The 21219-nt window shown below is 38.0% G+C and overlaps 1 protein-coding gene across 1 annotated transcript in view; it reads left to right on the top strand.

Moving 5' to 3' along the window:
- LOC139744699 (complement C3-like) overlaps positions 1 to 21219 on the top strand; it is a 62903-nt gene that overhangs the window by 28091 nt on the left and 13593 nt on the right. The window contains exons 5-22 of the mRNA XM_071655122.1: positions 2402 to 2551; positions 4076 to 4118; positions 7711 to 7831; positions 10001 to 10091; positions 10518 to 10766; positions 11371 to 11568; positions 12545 to 12679; positions 13160 to 13228; positions 13532 to 13723; positions 14228 to 14392; positions 15448 to 15522; positions 15898 to 15952; positions 16618 to 16692; positions 18297 to 18448; positions 18828 to 18982; positions 19883 to 20111; positions 20383 to 20592; positions 21041 to 21161. Of these exons, the coding sequence (XP_071511223.1) occupies positions 2402 to 2551; positions 4076 to 4118; positions 7711 to 7831; positions 10001 to 10091; positions 10518 to 10766; positions 11371 to 11568; positions 12545 to 12679; positions 13160 to 13228; positions 13532 to 13723; positions 14228 to 14392; positions 15448 to 15522; positions 15898 to 15952; positions 16618 to 16692; positions 18297 to 18448; positions 18828 to 18982; positions 19883 to 20111; positions 20383 to 20592; positions 21041 to 21161 (2485 nt within the window). The remainder of the gene's footprint in view (positions 1 to 2401; positions 2552 to 4075; positions 4119 to 7710; positions 7832 to 10000; positions 10092 to 10517; positions 10767 to 11370; positions 11569 to 12544; positions 12680 to 13159; positions 13229 to 13531; positions 13724 to 14227; positions 14393 to 15447; positions 15523 to 15897; positions 15953 to 16617; positions 16693 to 18296; positions 18449 to 18827; positions 18983 to 19882; positions 20112 to 20382; positions 20593 to 21040; positions 21162 to 21219) is intronic.

Here is a 21219-nt window from a genome sequence, read left to right on the forward strand (position 1 = left end):
TGACAGTGCAAAGTGTAAGATAAGAGTACAGTGATATTGTGTCATTAAAGCCAAGTGGTGTTCATATCATCTGTTCCTGGAAATTAAAGATAATTCTCAGCACCAACTAGAAGTTATTCTCTCTTGAGTTAATCTATATATTTGAATTGTGACATTTCATAATGCATCTCTGGCTGTCAAATATAAACCGCTTGTTGTATGAGGACTAGCTTTAACCCGTTGATGATTGACTGATTTTGCTACAACACACATTTCCCATAGACTCCTGCCTGAGTATACTCGGAACTCGTCCTCAACGGGTTAATGTTACAGTGGCCATGACAGGAGACAGTTCTCTGACAGCGATGTTGTGAATCAGTCAAATGAGAAGTTTACTTCCATTCAAGTGTGTGATGGCACAATAGAAAAAACAAGCAAACAAGACAAAAGCCTCCTACATTGTACATTCTGGAGGCCCCTCCATAACAAGCCTTGTGTGACACAACACAAACAATGCCCTCACTTAGACCCCAGGTTGAATAATGTAGAGATTGATTGTTGGCATTGTTGTGGGAGATGGCATATCACGTTTATACATATGTAGGTTAATTTTTTTTCCAGACAAAATGGCATCTTTCTGTAAATAAGCTCATACTTGTTACAATTGAAAATTAACTGTAAAATTCATGCTGTAATATCATGACAACTGGTGAATTAAGAATAAAAATGGGTAATTCATTTCATATTCAATTTGTCTTCATTTATATAGTATAGTACACTTAAACAAACAACATGATAGCAATTTCATCAGTGTTAAGATCCAAAATGAAGTCAGGAAATTTCAATGTTTCACATGTTTTTGTTGAACAATGATGTAATGGTAGCAACTACACTGAACATATTCTAAATAAATCATAAGGACTCCAGTCTCCTGTATATCTGTACACAAAATGAGTATAAATTTCCCTTTTCAGTTTGAATGAAAGGGAGAACCCCCCCCAAAAAAAAAAAGAAAGAAAAAGGAAAAAAAGAAAGAAAACCCTTTATCCTTAGCATCAAGTTTTTGGGGTTGTTTGACAATAATTGAGCAGAATGACTCTTTGATGGGCAAAGAGTTGCGAATGCTTAGCATCAACCAAAACATGTTTATTGTCAATTCTTTTACAAACTATAAATATGAGAATATTGAGTTTATTGCATCATCACCTCAACCAGTTTGCATTATATGTGGTCAAATTATAACCAATATGATTATTCTGTGAAAACATATGATGTTTTCAACTTCCTTAATTTTCTTACTCTTTGATTGCTAGTGATGAAACTTGTACATGTCCATTCATTGGATTTATTCTGTTCTAATTCTAAGGAACTCTAAGTCAACTTGAACATGATGTGGAGAGAGTGGCTAAGAGACTCAGGTTGTCCAACTCAATATACTGGAAGGCCATGTTTGCACACACCTTAAATTAGGGATTTTTGAAAATCTGTTCTTTGAAATGTGATGTGAAAACCATTAATTCTTTTGTGTGAACACACAACAAAATGGCTAGCTTTCATGATACCCATGGCAATGCTATAATTATTTTAATTTGATTAAAAAAAAAACCCTCTTGGGATAATTTGCCCAGCACAGGGTGTGTAACAGAGAAACCATTGATTTTCTAAAAATCCTACAATGCAACTCATCACACTAGCTAGGTCCGTGCACTTGGGTGCCATCAGTGTACTAGAGAGACAGAGGTCTTAAAGGACAAGTTCACCTTCATAAACATAAGGATTGAGAGAATGTAGCAATATTAGTACAACACATCATTGAAAGTTTGAGGAAAATTGGACAATCCGTTCAAAAGTTATGAATTTTTGAAGTTTTTGTGCAGTAACCGCTGGATGAGAAGACTACTGCAGTGTGTGAATAACTTAGATGTCACATGCGTACAACAATATAAGGAAAATATAAAGAGAATTTCACAAAATTTCATCTTTTGCAAAAAGTACACATTCCCCCGACTTGTTACCGACAAATGTTATGGGTAATATTATTCCCCCTGCCTTTAGAAAGAGTCCAGTCAAGTGCTCTTTTATTATGCGAAAAAAGCGAAAATATGTTGAATTTTCTTTACATTTTCTTTATATACTGTTGTACGCATATGACTCACAAGCTGTAGTAGTCTCCTCATCCAGCGGTTCCAACACAAAAATTTTAAAAATTCATAACTTTTGCATCGGTTGTCCAATTTTCCTGAAACTTTCACTGATGTGTTCTACTAATATTGTTGCATTCTCTCAATCCTTATGTTTATGAAGGTGAACTTGTCCTTTAACCAAAACCTTTGAAAAATGCTTGGCATGTTGATTGTTACCTCTCTACTTGGTATTTTCACTAACAGTCATGACAAATGTCATCACTATCTCTTGCCAACAGATGCACCTTCAGGTGCGAAATCCACAAGGGATCATCGTCCAGCAGTTCCGGGAGACGAGAGTGGTCAATGGATTCCTGGACAAGACATTTGGCTTCAATGCTGAGCCCATGTTTGGCAACTGGTCAGTCACTGTTCTGCACGGACTGCAGGTACATGTAATCTTGATTTCAAAACTTTTGTCTTTATGTTCCTTTTCCTGTGATCTTAGAAAGAAATTTGATGAATTTTGGCAGTAACTGCTTCAAGTTGTTAACATGACATTATGAAAGCACAAATTGGAAAATGATAACTTACCCTTGGTCATTTTTGATGATGCATTTTTTGTTCCAAGCCTGCAAGTATGTCATGTTAGGTTTCTAACAATGCAACATTGCAACATATCTGCTTGAGAGAATGTAATGATAATTGTGACTTAATCCAACAGAAGAAAGAAATATGATTAGAGTATTAGAAAGTGTGGAAGGTGTATTCTAGAGGCAGTGCAGTGTATTAGCACTGTAGTCGAAATACTTTTGTGACTGAAAGAGATTAATGTAGGTATTTAATAGAATGGTCAGAATGGATGTGAAGCATGTCATACAAAATGTATCTGTGTCTCTCAAGTCATGTCATACTGAAGTTTACACAATGCTGTGTAAATGGCTCCATGGAAGGAGCAAAGTCTGAGTTTGATATTACGGGCTTGTATAAGACTTGTGTTGAACCAAATTACATTTCCTTGCATGATATTGCATAGTCACACCGGAAGTGACAGGCAAGGGGAAAACATTGTATTGGCATAGGTCCAGTGAGAGGCAAACTTTTTCGCACTTTTGGGAGAGAAAAACATGTGTTTGATGTAGTAAAACACTTTTTTTTTTCATTGCATACAATGTAGCAGAGTGCCTTGATGAGCAAATGTTCAATGTGACGTCAAGTTTGCCCTTAACTTGTGTTTTCCTCATTAGCTGTACACAAAGCAATCCTTTCTAGAGAGACCACATTTTTTTTTCTTGCCAAGTTGACTGGCACTAGGGTGTTAAGCTACTGTTCCACTTCATAGCCCAGAAACTTGAGTGACCATTGGTGACAGCTTTGTAGGATGTTTACTGAAGCATTGGTTGAACCTGGCACCTTAGCTGGAATGAAAGAAAAGCATTAAAGAGACAGATACTAGTACATATATCCTGTATTAATGTATGATATATATCATAATTAAATGGGACCTTCATGTCCCTATTATCCAAATACTGTGGTGCCACATTATTGCAGATGTGGTATCGATATTGTCAGTCCCCCTGGATGACCTGAAGATACACAAGCTATTCTTTACCTATATTCTTCTTGTCAAGCTTGAGATTATGTTTGTGATTTCTTTTATTGTTATGTCTTTTAAATCATAACATTGTTTTTTTTTTTGTGTGTGTGTGTGGGGTTGGGGGAAGTATTGTGAAATTTTGAGGGAATTACCCTGTATGATCATTGTAATGGGTATTGCATTAGAGTTGAGAAACATCAGTGATTTTTAAAGAGTGGCCACTAGTTGTTTCTAATCTCTATTGGGCTCTTACCATTTCAGATAATCACAGAGAATATTTATAGATATCATGTGCAATTATGTATGTTCTGTATGGTGAAAATACTGGAGGTAATCTAACTGTAACCATATCCATATTTGTTTTATTTCTTTGCAGTTTCAGAAGAATAAGACAATACTTTTCGAAGTCAAGGAATATGGTAAGTGTATCAAGACTTGATGCAGCAAGCATAACAGTAATCTGAGGAAATACCACTCTCCAGTGCTTTCAGACCACTGTCTACCATCAATATTGTGTGAACTAATTTGTTTGTCGATGAACATCATATTCAAACAACAGTAACAAAAATCACAGCAGAGATAAGAGCAAGAGTTATCATTAAATACTCTTAACTCTCAAATACCAAAAATGGCCATTTGAAAATTCAACTTGCTGTAATGTAATGGCCAAGAATATCAAATGGAAAGAGTTATGACTGTATGTGGTTTTTAAAAGTGGGCAGATGTTTCACCATTTCCTAACAAATCATCACATACATGAGTAAGTACGGTAGAAATTGCATCACCGGCAAATGTTTGCTACATCCTCTGGGATCATAACAGGTGAGAGACAGGAAAAATATTTAGTGGTAGGATGTGACAGCCCTTGATCCTGGAAGCAGCCATGAGAGAGGGGAACATGGTGAGAGGGCTTTGACGCACAGTGGCTTGACCTCTGACAGGTGGTAGATTTGGGGGCCCTCGCCGGATCCGGCTCCAGTCTGTGGCTGTGATGTCATACAAAATGCTGTTTTGGTGTTTGTAGTCATTCTGGACGGGCAGGGAAATACTAACCCCCCCTCCCTACTTCCCTGCTCCCTCCCCCACCCCCATATATACCCCAAGCCCACGCATGATGTGATTCTAATTCTTGGTGCGTGAGCGTGGTATTTGTCATTTCAAATTACTTCAACATGTGTGCATGCTATCTTCCAGCCGCATGCCATAATACTGAGACATTTTCAGGAAACTTCAGCTCCAGATTATCAGACTTTCAAGGTGTACTGTATGTAATGCTGAATTATACAGAATAATGAAATACCACAAATTAACACAGGTTTATATTTTTGACATTAATTTTCTGTTCATGTATATGCATGCAGTGAATTTTGCAAATTGCAGTGGAAATTAAAATAATTCTGTTTCAATTGAAATATTCATGCACCATGAAGGTAGAAATGCTACTGTAGGATAGTATCTGTCGACTTGTTCAAGTTCATGTGTATTCATGTGAGTGTTGCATGTTGAAGGTTAAAGTGTACCAATACCCTGGAAATCAAATTTGTGTACAGCGACCTGTAGAAAACACAAAAACAGTGATAATTCACCTGTGATAGCTCCTGTTATCAAAGTATACATATTTCAGTAGATCAGATCATATCTCTATAACAATTTGGCACTTGTGCCCCACATGTTTTTATTGGTATGCAGTCTTTAAAATTCACAATTAAATCCCAATGAACAAAAATTGAAGTGACAAATGATTCTAATATTTTGCACAGAGTACAGTGTATGTCTCCACTATATTCTAAAAATAGCAATCATAACACTCTCTTATAGCTTTCTCTTTCTTTTTTCTCTTGTGACATGTCTCAGGTGCAAGTAACCTACTGTTTTATTTAGAAAAATGCTGTCATAGTATTTATGGCATGGATTGCACAAAGATAAACATCATTTCCTGACCATAAACCACACCTGTAAAAAGAAGATTACACATACTTGGTACCTTTGCTATGAGTTGAGTATTTATGAAAATGGCATTTCATGTGACCACATACCAACTCCGGATATTTATCACACTGCATCTATCGGTCAATCTTGGAATGTGATTTTTTTTTTTCTCCAAAATTGGTATGGTTTGAATTGAAGACTTGCACATGAAGACCATAGCATTAATATGCAAGTTGATGAGAGCTGTTTTCTGTAACATACTTCTGTCAATTAAATGACTCTCACTGAGTTTCAAAAATTCCTGGCAATCTTGTCCACACCCCCATTCCATGAACTGTGGTACTTGCACATCTTCACATTTCCAGAGAGGTCGTGGAGTGGTTCTGTTATTCCCATACTCAGTGGCATGACCACTGCATAACGGATAATATGGTCATGATGATGATGAAGATTTAGGGTTAGGATTACAGGCAGATGTACAAAACTATTGTGCCATTCACCACCATGCTAAAGTTAGTTCTAAGAAAAAAAAAATTAGAGCTAGATCAGACAACTAGTGTGGTGAAAATTGCATTAGAATCGGACTACAAATAAGAGATTATGGAAGCTTGATGTTTCACATGTCTTCTCTGAAAGTATGATCCATGACCTCACAAAGTACTGTATAAAAATGATGTGTTTGTTATAAACTGTAGCAATTACAACTACCTTAACCCAAAAAAAAATCATATTGTTTTTTTTTTGGTGTGTGTGTGATTGTACGTGTAGAACAGTAATTTGATGTGAAAGATGCAACTCACTCTTGTTGATTTCATGGCAAAAAAAGTGATATAGTCATGATTTATGGACAGTTAAACAAATACTTATGAGGTGATGGCATTCAACTTTTCCAATTGTGCTTGCGATTGCTCCTAATATAATGATATACTGTATAAATAATGTAATAGTACGTAATTCTCATAAACACATGAAAATTTAAAGGGGCATGCGAGACAAGTTATAGTTTGACATCATGTACTGTAGTACATAGAGATAGTGCTATGTATTGTAGATTTGTGGAATTTTTTTTGTGGTCCTTAGAAAGATATACCAATACTGTAAAAAAAAAACAACAACAAACAAACAAAACATTCATGTACATGTACTTCACTGACAAGGATATTGACATAGGAGGCCTAAGGATCACAGTACCGGTTCCTGGAATGTAGCAATGTAATTCCATTACAGTACAACTTGTCACTGTGTAGAATGTAAAACGTTGTATGCATGCTTTCTTCTTTTGTTCTGCTTCGTAGAGCACACAATCATGCATTCTTATGTAAAGCTGCTATATATATGTCATCATCCCTGTGGGTATTTCCACAGCAGAAGGGTACTTTTGAGAGACGTCATGTAATTTTGTGTTTCTAATGTACATTATACCCCCAATACAATATAATCTTTCAGAAAACTTGAGAGATACCTTTGCCCTAAAATTGCTTCATACAAGCAAAGTATCAAAATTTTTGCCAAAATAGAAATGTAGGGAAGCATGAGTGCATTTATGTAATGCTGGACAGAAATCTACATGTAGGCCCTCTGTACTAGAACACGACGGTAAAATAATAGATGTTCATTGAAAATGTGTTGTTTTTCAAGTGAATAGCCCAATATTGATTAGAAAAGATAAGAACAGCCCTGAAATTATGTTGAATGCTGTGTGTTACACAATTTCTAGACCTAGAGAAGAAAGTATGTGACGTGGTCAGACTGCAATACGAAAGTTGTGGTCATCCCAGCTTCAATCACAGTCAAACTATCGATCCCTACCAATTAGTTCATATCAGTATATTTTGCCTTTGTTTCACCTCTTTGCTTTTATAAGCAAACTGTGTGGCAGCCATCCTAGTTCTGACCAGGCAAGTTCATAAATCATCATCTGACAAGACTTTCAAGTCTTCATCCTTGCTCATATCGAAGTATAAATCCCCCATCGGTTTATGAATACAAGTGTATATTGTTCTGGTAGTAATTCTCAAGTGATGTCAGTACAGAGAGTAACTGTTCATTTCTGTTTGCACCTTGCCTGTTATTTCCCAACAGTTCTACCTAGATTCACAATCACAATCAACACGCCAGACTTCATTGTACGAGGTACGCGACAGACAGTAAGCGGAACCATAGCCCAAGATATGCAGGAAATAGACATCACCTTTGAGGCTAGGTGAGTTTATATTTCTAGTTTCTGCCTTAAATCCATTCACTTTTGATTAAAAAAAAAATATCATTAGTATCCTTTCTGTGTATATTACTAATTACATGTGATGATATTCTTCAGCCCCAATGATGTGAAATGTGTTTGGTACAACTTCAGTTGACTCAAGATGCTAGGCCAATGTGGGAATGCCATGCTCTGATCTTGGCATCTAGAGATAGACCAATGCAAAGAATCCACCTGCTACCAGATCATCTCCTTGAGGTGTCTTCAAGTCTTTTATTTGGTGTAAGAATCACAGATATGTCTTGACAGTCACATTGATCCTTGTATCGAAGACTCTACCGGTAGACGTCTGATTGTGCAGGTGTGAGCAAGAGCTTGTTTAATAGACATATGGTAGAAAAACAGCACAGAGGCAAGATCATTTTGTTAGTATAATATTTCATCATACCATGAAAATGAAGATTGAAGATAAATCCTACATGTATGATGTCTGTGCAATTTATATGCAATAAGTGCTGTTGATCTTCAATTTGCACCATTTTTGTGATGTTATTGATAGACTTTTTTGAGGATCTGCAGGAACACTGGATTGGAGAGGATGCCACTGTGTAGTTCTCTTTGGTTTGAAGGTGTTCTGAAAATATTCTAAATGACGGACAAAGTGTTAAAAAACAAAAACAAGAGAAATTGAAGATGCATGGAGGAAGTGTGGGTACAGTCTGTATTTATGCTGTCAGCATAAAGCTGCATGTAATATTTGACACGTTCCATTAACACTGCTATGTGCATGCCACCTCAACCATGTTTAGACTACCCACGATTTCTTAAGGTCAGGGCCAATGTAGGTGGGTGGAATATTTGCTATTGTTAGTATGTCTGGGAGACTCTACAAATACCAAAGTGAAATAAACACACTTTGAAAGGAAAAAAATATGAGAGAATGATAAAAGAAGTAATGTAGTACTTACCTCTGTCTAAAGCAAAAAGACTTCCTCATATAAAGGAAATAAGAGCAAAACTGTGCCAAATACGGCTTATCTACTCTTTTCTTGTTAGTCAATTCTCAGTGCTCCATTTAGATTGAATGGAGGAGAATGGGTGAATAGATTTTTATGAATTTCATATAGATCCATCACCTTTAGAATACTTCAGTTAGAGCTAGTGACATTAGACTGATAACATATTTGAGTTACAAGCTGATGACAAACTGGACCTGTTCTTATTCTACAATTTTGCGATATAATCAGTCAAAATTATGACGAAAGATACTATTTCTTTGCAAACTTAGCCAAGTTTAGTGACATGTATGTTGTTTACTATTGGAATGCTGCAGACTATCTCTTCACAGTTGCTGTTGGAAAATCAGTTGTCTTGCCCATGAAATTAATGTTTTAATACATACCCACAAACTCCTTTAACATTTTGTGACAATTACAAAGAATCTGTACATTGTATATTGGAGGACATGACAATGTTCATTTTTCATTACTCATAGTCGTTTCATTATGGTGTTCCATGATTCTTAGTGTGAACTACATTACGCTGTACACTTCTTTCTTGGTTAATAGTCCATGCTTTCTTATCAGTTGTTCGTAAGAGATATATAAAGTATCTCCTTTCTTCCCCCTCTATTTTGGTTCTCCTTGTTTTTAGCTCACCCGAGCCAAAGGCTCAAATGAGCTTATGTGATAATTAATCGTCAGGCATCCATCATGCATCGTCTCTCATGTGTTGTCCATCGTCCGTCAATCATTGTCCACTGACCATTGTCCATCATGCTTAGATTTCATTATCTTCTTAAAAACCCCATGACCGATTTTCACCAAATTTGGCAGGTAGCATTCCTAGGGAGATATGATGTCAATTTGTTCAAATGAGCACATAGTGCGCTGAATAAGTAGATTGGTGACTGTAGTTTTAAGTGTGTTCATGGCAGATCTGGGCCATGGGGTGGGATGGGGGACCAAACTGGGCCTAATTTTTGTATTTTCATCTTTTTCTTTGAAACACATATATTATTTTTATGCAAATGGACACCATGGACACCAATGGTACGGGAAAAGATTTTTAGGGTTATGCACCTCAACTAGATGTGTGATTTTTCATGTATAGGGCTACGCACTGTGAAAGTTGAATCACTGTCATGGTCTCTTACTCCCATCCCCTATACAGATACGTGTACAAGAAGCCGGTGGAAGGAACGTTTCACATGACCATCGGCATTCTTCAGAGCACTGGGGATGTAGTGCACGTGAGAGAGGTAGTAAGTGCTTTGGCTTCCTTAAGGGCATGGGTAAGGTGATTGGGAAAATAACAGACATCTGGCACTGAAGACATTCTAACACACAAAATGTATGACATTCAGATGAGTTCATCTATTGCCGGCCAGCTCTCATTTTGGGGTCATTTTGAAATATTTGAGAAGCAGCCCGTTTGGTGTATCAGAAGTGACTCACTGCTTGAATGGAACGTGGACCCTCCACCTTCAACATTCAATGCCTCACCCTTGCATTCAATATCGCGAGAGCAGTGCTTATTTTAAACAAAGCTCAGTCAAACCATCGACCAAACAAAGCACCAAATAGGCCTGATGCTGCTGCCAAGCTGTCTCAAAAGATATTTTTTTCCTTCCAGTTTGTATGAAGTCACTCGTTTCAAAACCTTGACTGTACTGCACCTTCCCCAACAGGCTGCATCGGGAGAACTCATCAATGGGGTGGGTACTTACATCCTGGTCCCCTCCGTGGAGTTTGGACCAAACTGGTTTGAGATGTACAAGGGCTGCAAGCTCATTGTGGAGGTCAAAGTTACGGAGCAGACGACCGGAGTGACAGAGAAAGCAGTAGATGCGACGACTCCCATCGTCAGCACTCCATACCGCTTTAAGAGGGAGGAAACTGTGATGTACTACAAACCAGGTCTGCCCTATGTTCTTCAGGTATGCCTCCCTTATTGTTGTTGTTGGTGTTGTTGTTGTTATTATTATTATTGTTATTGTATTATTATTATTATTATTATTATTATTATTATTATTATTATTATTATTATTATTATTATTATTATTATTATTATTTAGTATTTTAGCAAGAAATATGAATACCTTCCATACACAAGTCCCTGGCCACTGCTTTTAGACATTTTGTCACATCTTGGGGAATATGCCTGAACTGTCTGATTTTTTCCCCTGTAAAGACATGCTTCAAACTCATGTTTGATAGGTTGAAATTCTGCACATACTTTCTTCAAATTTCTTTAAGACATAAGAAACAGGGAATTCTACACTTTTCTTTGATCGGTCATAACATACACATATGACTCAGCTTGGGGTGTTCAAAAATTTTCAAGTGTATGCTATTATGACAATCTATTATTCTTGAGCAATGAAATGATCATTCATACACCTTATACTAAATCTTCATCATTGCATTATAAGAATAACCTATGTAATCGTGTTTCCCTAGAAAAAGTTGATATTACCTGTGCTGTTTACTGGTTCCTTACCATACCAAGCCAATATCCTTGGGTTTTTCGTGTCTTTGCAGTTTGAGTTGGAGACAGTTACAGGGAACCCTGCACAGAATGTCCCAATCAGCTTTGAGGCTTTTGCCCAGACCAGGTCAGCCTATCTGACTCTTTACAACTCCATGGACAGCAATAATCAGCAGCTGCAAACAGACTTCAATGGTAGAGTCAGAATTGTGCTTGATACAACGCTGGATTCTCAAATGATCTCAATCAGGGTAAGTGTGATACTCAAAAGGAATAAACATTTCAAATGAATCCAGTTGTGAATTTAGTTTGCATACTGGGAATCATGCACCATGGAAAACTGCAAGTTTTCACACACAATATTGGCACAGATGTAGTACAAGTGCTTGAGGTTCCCTGATGATTACATTCGAGGTTTCCTTGTGATGTCACTGTGAGGTTCTCTGGTGATAACATTAAAGGATCTTTCTTAATGTCACTGAGGTTCTCTGGTGATCACAATCAAGATTCCTTTGTGATGTCACTCTGAGGTTCACTAGTGATAGCTAGTGATGGCGTCCAAGATTCTTTAATGATGCCACCGTGAGGTTCGCGAGTGATAACATTCAAAATTTCTTCTTGATGTCACTAGTAAAGTTCACTTGTGATAACATGTAAGGATCTTTCGTAATGTCACTGAGGTTCACTGATGAGAACATTCATGATTCCTTCTTGACATCACTGAGGTTTAGTAGTGATGACATTCAAGATTCCTCTTGATTTCACTGTTAGGTTCACTAGTGATACCATTCAGAATTCCTTCATGATGTCACTGTGAGGTTCCCTTGTGATCACATTCAAGATTCTTCTAGAAGTCACTATGGGGTTCCCAGTGATAACATTCAGAATTCCTTCATGATGTCACTGTGAGGTTCCCTTGTGATCACATTCAAGATTCTTCTAGAAGTCACTGTGAGGTTCCCAGTGATAACATTCAGAATTCCTTCATGATGTCACTGTGAGGTTCCCTTGTGATCACATTCAAGATTCTTCTAGAAGTCACTGTGAGGTTCCCAGTGATAACATTCAGAATTCCTTCATGATGTCACTGTGAGGTTCCCTTGTGATCAGATTCAAGATTCTTCTAGAAGTCACTATGGGGTTCCCTAGTGATAACATTCAGAATTCCCTCATGATGTCACTGTGAGGTTCTCATGACACATATCTCTCTCCTGCCTCCCTTGTTAGGTATCAGCAAGGAAACCAGATAATCAGGACGAGAATGTCGAGTACGAGGACACCGTTTTTGATTTTGATGCCACACCATATGACTCCGAGACAGAAGACTATCTGGTCTTGCGTGTTGATCAAGAAGAGCTTAGGGTAAGTGAGAGGATAAAAGATAAGGTCATTCCCTCTATCCTGTTGGGATGAAAATGTTTGTGTATATTGTGCCTTCTGGATGACTTCACCTATATTTATTGCTCAATATGTCATGTTATGACAAGCGACATACTTTTGCTTCTGGAATTGTATTGTTTCCAATTCACATTTTCAGAAGCTGTCATGGTGTGTCATCCACCCATGCGTATATGTGTGTATCTTCACACATACAGTAGATAGATGAATATACAATAGGTATACATACAGATGTATAGATAGATAGAAAAATAGATAGATATTTATTGACAGATAATAAGATAAATAGTTGTATGTATAGATAGGTAGGTAGATAGATGGATAGATAGGTAGTTAGATAGATAAATAGATATATATAGAGAGAGATAGGTGAATTGATGGATTGATAAATAAATATTTTTACTTAGGAAACTAAAGAATCAACCATTATTGTTTTGCCAACAGGTTGGAGACGGTGTATACGCAACAATTCAAAGCTTGGGACGTAGCGTCATCGATTATGTCAGTCTTTTGGTAAGTATTTGTATTACTGCATCAACTTACAGTAAGCAGTGTATTCTCATTCAGGTAGTGTATAGTGTGATGTCAAATGAGGAAATTACAAAAATCCATTGCAACTTTAAGTTAATGTAGCCCATCTCTTTCGTACTTCATGGCCTTATGACAATTTCTTACAAGTGAAGTAACTATGATCTTAAGTGAAATTTGATTAGCTAAATCATAATATCATGAAGCACTTCTCAAACATTCACATATTTTTTTTGACATACTCCCACTCTTCTTATGTCACACCCCCCCCCCCCAAAAAAAAAATAGTTCATAGCACAGGGTAAAATACTCAGTGCAGAAACCGTCCTTCATGGGGGAGGTGAGCGCCAAGAGGTGTTCTTCCGTATCACTCCTGACATGGTACCGACTGTGCGAGTAGTGGCTTACTACATCCACCAGATGGGTCACATTGTGGCAGACTCGGTATGGCTCAAGGTTGAGAAGACATGCAGACATCATGTAAGTTCATTGTTATATTGATGTACATTCTTCATAGAGGTTCAAAGGTTATTTCCACCCATCTGAAAATTGATAGCACTCTTTGTTGAATCTTGACTTGAAGCAACTATTGGTTATGGCATGGTGCAACTTTGTGTTGTCAGATACAATGTATATCTCTTACAGATCACACTTTATGCTCATTATATGACCATTATGCAAGAAAGAAAAATTTCTGTAGAATTCAGAATGAACAAGCTGGAAGGATGTAGAAGTGATGCTATGAATTCTGTTATCAAATTTCAGTTTTCAAACAGTGTTTCCTCTTTGAAAAACGTGGATATTAGGAGGATTTGAGACAATTTGATACATTTCTGTGATCAGTACTGTACTCCTCAATCGCGAATTAAACCTCTCGCCAAATTAACGGGAAATCCCGATTCACAAAAGTTTAGACTCACTAGATATATGCCGTAGACAGTGATAGGGAGTCGCCTGTAATATGATTTGCCTCTCCTCCTCCAGGTTGGCGTGAATGTGAGGGGAAGTGTTGACGAGGATGGGTCCTACCTCCCAGAGAGTCCAGTCACTCTGCTGGTGGATGCCTTGCCCTCTTCCTACGTAGGCATCCTGGGTGTGGACAAGGCAGTGTATGCCCTCAACGATGGTCACAGAATTACGAGAAAGAAGGTGGGTTTTGCTACAGATACACACGTAAAACTCTAATTTAGTTTTGGTGCGGAAGTATTCAGTTATAGATATTACCTTTACTGAGTTGCGATATGAACAATTCACATCCCCGCAGAAGTTATATTTTGTCCAAATGTAAAGAGATGATTTTTTCTCAAAGCAAGGAATGTTGAGGGAAAATACTGTCTTAAGGGGAAATATGACCCCCAATGGACTGGCAAGTGCTATGTTACAATGATAGACAAGACAATGTATGCATGATACAATATAGTCAACATAAATTCATATAATTTAATTCTAGCCCTGTCTGCAGCCAATCAAATTCTTTAATTGTATTACCTGACGTGATATCACTCCATGCAATATTACAGTTTTGATCCTCATCACATTATTTTAAATATGTGATTGCAATATGACCAATTATCTACCAGTATTTATGTAGACCATTTGATATGGGAACCTCTCTAACAGTTGTTGTTATTGATCATTTGAGCAATTTGCTTGACTTTAAAAATCCTTGGATGCCTGGAAATAGCTTGCTTGTTTTAGTGGACAAACACAATTTAACCCGTTGAGGATGAGTCCCAAGTATACTGTGGCAAGTCTCTATGGGAAATGCATGTTGCAGCAAAATCAGCCCGTCCTCAACGGGATAAGAAATTGCAAAAGAGAGAAAAAATTCTAAAGACTGCCTATGCCACAGCTGCCGTGGAAATATATTGGAAAGATTTGATGATAAACAGTTAGACTTGCTGACAATTTTGAAACCAAAAAAAAATTTTTTAATGGAAATCACAGGTGAGGCTGGTAGGAGGAGTGAGGAGTGTGTTTAATTCTTCCTTTCACATTTGAATGCAGCAAGCAAGTGCCTTTATTTGACGAAAAGACATCAATATCTAGAAACCCACTGTGATTTTGCTAATAGTTTGAAAGTAAGTTGAAATCTTCCACAATCAGGGTGGTAATCATAGCTATATTTGTGTGAATATAGTCAGTGTGTATTATATCAAAATTGCACAATCATTCTTATGTAAATCTGTATTTGATTTTCATAGATGTTTGACATGATGCAGTCCTATGACTTGGGCTGTGGACCGGGAAGTGGATTAACAACTGCCATGGTCTTCAAGGTAAGAAGCTGTGACCTTTGACTGTCACTGATGGCAGTAACTCTTATTCAAAAAATAGCTTAAGTTCTTCATAAACTGTGGTATTCAGTCTGCATATATGTGATATATGACAAATTATAGATAGAGACATCTTCAATGAAGTGAGAAAAGTGATGGTTACCATAGTAATATGATGTAAATCAGGTGTAATGATAGCAACATCATTTTTATTGTAATTTCATTCACCATGATAAAGTTTTCTATGTTTAAAGCAAATAGTTTAATGTAATCTTCAGCTAAATTTATCATAATGATCAAAAGGATAGAGCATCTTTATTTTGTACATTGGTTCCATATCTTAATCTTAACTTTGAATATTATCTTCTTTTCACGCAGGATGCAGGGTTGGCTGTACTGACCAATGCCCAGCTAGCTGTTCCAGCACGTGAAGGTATTGGGAGCAAAGGAAACTTTTAAAGTCATTAGGAAAACATTAGTTGAGCATCTACATAGTGTACTTACTTTTTTTCCTAATTTTGATATATGGTCTTTTATCATGTGAGTGGCCTTTGTGCTTGGAGGAGGATTTGTGGGTGGAAAAAGAAAGTGGAGCAATTTTCTTTTTGTGTGTATTTTACAGTGATAGCACAACATGAAAAGTGAACAGATAGACATGTGGAGAGAAATATATAGATGGATTCATAACGTTAACTGTATACGGCATATATTTAGTGAGTCTAATTTTTCATGAATCGGGAATTCCCGACAATTTTGCGAGTGGTTAAATTTGCAATTGTGGAGTACAGTACTGAATGGAGAAATGTACCGGTGTGTGTGCGCACACATCACATTCATGCTGGGGTGAGAGTTGATATTCTGTGTGTTTTTAATTTTGCAAATAGCACCCAACCCGTGAAATTCACAAAAATAAAAACCTTGCAAAATATTCGGCGTACACAGTAGATTTAAAGATGAATATTGCCTGAAATGGACAGAATATAGATAGAATATAGATAGATAAATATATACAGAATGAAGGAGGGGAGGAATTATCTTTTAAATGATAAGATTCCTTCATTGCTCTTTAGCTGTGTTGTTTTGTTGTCTCTTTTGCAGCACTTTCTTGCACACAACCTTCCACCAGGAGGAGAAGGAATGCCATAGATGGAGAGGTGTCCCTTCAGGATAAATGTAAGTGTTAGTTTACCAGTGTATGGTGATGAGGAGGAGGAGGAGGAGGAGGAAGATGATGATGATGATGATGATGATGATGATGATTGAGATGATGATAGTTATGGTGGTGGTGATGATGATGATGATGATGGTGATGGTGATGATGATGATGGTGGTGGTGATGATGGTGATGATTTAGATGATTAAGATGATGATGATGATGAAGCTGATGATGTTATTCATGATGATAATTGTGTCAGTGGTGACCAGTTTGAAAAAGGCAATGGCTGTGACAGTGAGGATAATCATCATGCTTGAAAATCCTGACGTCTGATGATGAGTAGAATGTCAATGGTGATGTTGGCAAAAGTGGCAGCAACTATCATAACATTGGAAATTTTCATGTGAATAACTTTCCATGCTCTGCTGGGTAAGATGAATTTTGTGTGCTTTTAACTTTAAGGAATAAAAAATGTCTAAGCATATCAGATATAAAAAAGGAAATAGTTACACTATTTTCATGTTACACACATTGCACATAAATTTGCGTTTTTTTTTACTTTATGAGCTCACTAGTGTTGATGACATCATTGCAAGAATGATGAATCCCTTGATGCAAACAAGTGATGTCTTCTAGGTTGGTGCTTGTGATGGTTTTTATGTCAATGATGATGATGATAAAGATTATGATGAAGACTGTTTCAGTGGTGTTAATAATGTTCACTTTGCAGCTGGTGGTGGCATAGGTGATGATAAAAGCCTTGCTGATAACTACAGTATTGTAACAATGAAGACAATCATGACTGTACGTACGTTGTATTTTAAAGACCTGGCAGAGTGGGGATACATGGAGTGGGAAGGCTGGCCCAGCTTGGATATATTAGAAAATCCCTGTAATGGATTGTGTACAGATTTATCACTGATATCTGTGTTAAGTACATACACAGCTGGAGAATCTTGACTGGAGTTGATCATTCACGATGAATGCACGCCTCGATGCACGCATTTGTTGATGGTGCTATTTGTGGTTATTGAATGTACCACTATTATAGGTGGGTCTTCATCAGCTCGAGCTTGAAGAATAGTACGCTTATGGGGGATCAGAGAAGTAAGCCCAACATCAGCTGAAATGTGCAATCTCGTCTTCACCAGCTCAAGCTTCAGGCACGGTGAAGTTTATAAGCTCGATGCTGGTGCATGCATGCGCACTTAAACGAACGGTACCGGCGCGAACACACTCTGACCTGATATGACTGCCTACGTTCCTGCGTGGTGCAGGGCGCATGCAGTGCTGATGTTTATAAAGCTCAAGCTGATGAAGACGTGTTAAGATTATTGTGCTATTTTGCAAATTAGCTGGCTATTCTGCAAATAAGTGTAAGATTTAGATGGTTTATTTTCGGTCTTCATTGCAAAATTAGCGGGCTATTTTCTGATCAGGCTAGTTCTTTGGATCAGAAATAGCGGGCTATTCCTCAAGCTCGAGCTGATGAAGACCCACCTTATGGGCAGACAATTGAATCAGGCCAATCATAAATCCCCATGCTACATGGGTTTAACCCAATCTTTCATCCAGAAATGTCCTGTCCTTATTACCACATACTACACTCCTATTCTCACAGTGGCAAGCTGCCTGGTTCGTCTGCAGTCTCTGTGTGATGACAACCTCTCCGATAGCAAGATGGGCAACAAGATACAGCGCTGGAACTACTGCTCTAAGATTTCTACCAAACTAGGAGTGTTCTGCCCCAGTGCATCTGAGGCTGACCTGCTGGTGGGTATTGCATATCCTCCACCTGAAAATTTTGTTCTCCTCTGACATGTGACTCCAGCATTGCATTGTACTCTTCCTCAAAATTCAGATATAAGTATACAGATCAATGTGTAGTGCCTTTCAGGGCACTGTTGATATCATTGTCCCACCCGTGTATAATGAAACATTCTCTTCTCAATTGATGAGAGATTTTCTTATTTGAACATTACTTGGTTCAATAAAGGTACAAATTAAAATCATATCATCTGGACTTACTGTTTTAAATTCCAGATGCCATGATTTAATTTTGTACCTTTATTGAATGTTGCTGTGTGAATCAAATCTTATATCAATCGATCCTTGGTTAAATCTTCATATTTTGTTTCTGAACTGGTTGCAGCTCTTCCGGGAGTGCTGTGATGAAAAGAAGGCCGTGCCGATGCCCAAAGAAAACATGCGATCATTCCTACCTGTGTCTGATGATGATGATGTCTTCTCAGTGGATGTCAGGACTGATTTCAGAGAGACCTGGCTCTTTGATCTGGTCCATGTAGGGTGAGCTCCATTTCTTAGCTGTCTTTTGTCCATCGAGGAGACCAGCTGTCGTCGAAAAGGACCTCTTCCGTTATTCAGGGAGACCAAGTTTCTCCACAGATTTTTCATACACACACAAAAAAAAATGAAAGCTTAAACCAACCTTCATTTTTGACTGGTTATCTTTTGTACACTACTTAGGACTCTCCCAATCCTTGTGATTCTTCGTTCCCCAAACTGATGCAACTTTTAGGTATCACACTTTGCAGTTTTTCAATATCCTCTTTGAGACCTTTTTTGAACTGGGTTTGTCCTATGTAGAGCCTAGAACATTTGTAGAACTGTTTTCTTTGAAATCTGGTTCCTATTTCCGTATGTTCACAAAGATGGACATGTCTTTTCAAAGCTAGGTTCTACTTCTAGGCTAATGCGTATGGAGGCGGAATCCATCTCATGGACTTTTGTTTATATGATGTCAGTATTCACTCAAAGTGGTCCATTAGTGATGAAAGGGATGGTATAGTTTTGATTGACACAGGGGATTAAGATTTGAACATTTTATGAGATAATTAGAAACCACTGATATGAAATATTAAAGAGCATACAATTACATACAAATATTTGATGAAAATCGGTTTTGAAATGACTGAGATATCCAAAAACAAAGTAAAACAAAGTGGTCCAAATAAAAGGTGGGTCCCACCTTTTATGAGGACCTCTTTGTTTCTGTTTATCTCAGCCATTTCAAAACCAGCTTTCATCGAATAAACTTTGAATACCTCTTAAAATTGTATGCTCTTTTACATTTCATAAGAGGTTTCTCATCAATTCACAAAAGCAGTTGGCAACCTGAAGCCCCATCTCAAGCAAACCTACACCATCCCTCTAAGCCTACTCGTCTCATTTGCTTCTTGGTTTTAGAGCCACGGGGCAGGAGTCACTGGAAGTCGTCACACCGGGCAGCATCACAGAGTGGAGTCTGCAAGCCATCTCAGTCACACCCAGCGGAGGGTTCTGCGTGGCGGAACCAGTCGACGTCAACGTCTTCAAGAAGCTCAGTGTGCAGCTGCAGCTGCCCTACTCCGTTGTCCACCTGGAGCAAATTGAGGTCCTGGCCTCTATCTACAACTACCACTCACAGGAGGTGGAGGTATGCCTTATTTCATCCCAGAACCCCTCCCCCCCCCCCCTGAAATTTTATCAATTTGGTTTTTTGTTAGCTAAGAGGTGAACGTTGAGTCATTTGTTATTGCAACGCTGTCTGTAATTCTTAGAAAGAAAAATGGAGCTCCACTCACTTTCAAGCACCAAATGTAAATATCTTCAAACAAGTTACTTCATGTTGTCTGCCATCTCTGCCATCTGTCATCTGGATGATATTACAAGTGTTCCTCTTGTAACACCCTTCTGGTTTTCATTAGGTTGAAGTTTCCTTCTATGGATCCAAGACAATGTGTGGTGAGTCCACTGACCCCAGCCAGCCAGCAAGGCGAACACTGGTGGTGGCTGGGAATGACTCCCAGTCACTGAAATTCGTCATTATTCCCTTGGAGACCGGTGATCTGCCCATCAGGTTTACGGCATTTTCCGACATTGGCAGCGATGGTGTGGAGAAAATGCTTAATGTCATTGTGAGTACACTACATTTTGATTTCTTCTTTGAATTTCCAGTTGAAGTCGATTTGAGACAAAGAAAGCTGAAGATTTACTGCCCCAAACTTGTCTTGAATCTATTTGCAGGATATGACTGCAGTGATGGCAAACACTGGCCCATTGTAGGTCGTATGCAAGCTTCATCTAGTGCCCAATTTATATTAGCTTGACTGATTAGACATGAGAACAGGTATTTTTGCAGGAATACATACATGGAAACCAGTCATGATAAGTTTTGATGGCAATAGTGTTTTGATTTCAATTTTGATATTGCCCCCAAATAGCAATAAATGACAGTATATACATATACTTTAAATAACCAAACTCAAAAAGATAAACAAACCCTGAACTGCTTCACATTTTATGCAAATATATGGAGATGCAGTGCTGATTTTTCTTTCTTTTTTATTTGGCATTGTACCCTAGCCCCAAGGCACACCCCAGTCTATGGATCATACTGTATTGCTGGATCCGTCTGGTGTCTATCGCCAACCCCGCCACTCAACTCGGCTGAGGGCAGCCATTGTTGATGACCTGCAAAGTGACCGTGAGTTTCCATGAAATTTCTCTTTAATCCATGTGCAAGAGTTAGTGTCTCCAGCATA

The sequence above is a fragment of the Diadema antillarum genome, unplaced genomic scaffold (assembly GCF_040938485.1).
Source record: "Diadema antillarum isolate AM-2024a unplaced genomic scaffold, OU_Dant_1.0 seq00001204_RagTag, whole genome shotgun sequence".
NCBI lineage: Eukaryota > Metazoa > Echinodermata > Echinoidea > Diadematoida > Diadematidae > Diadema > Diadema antillarum.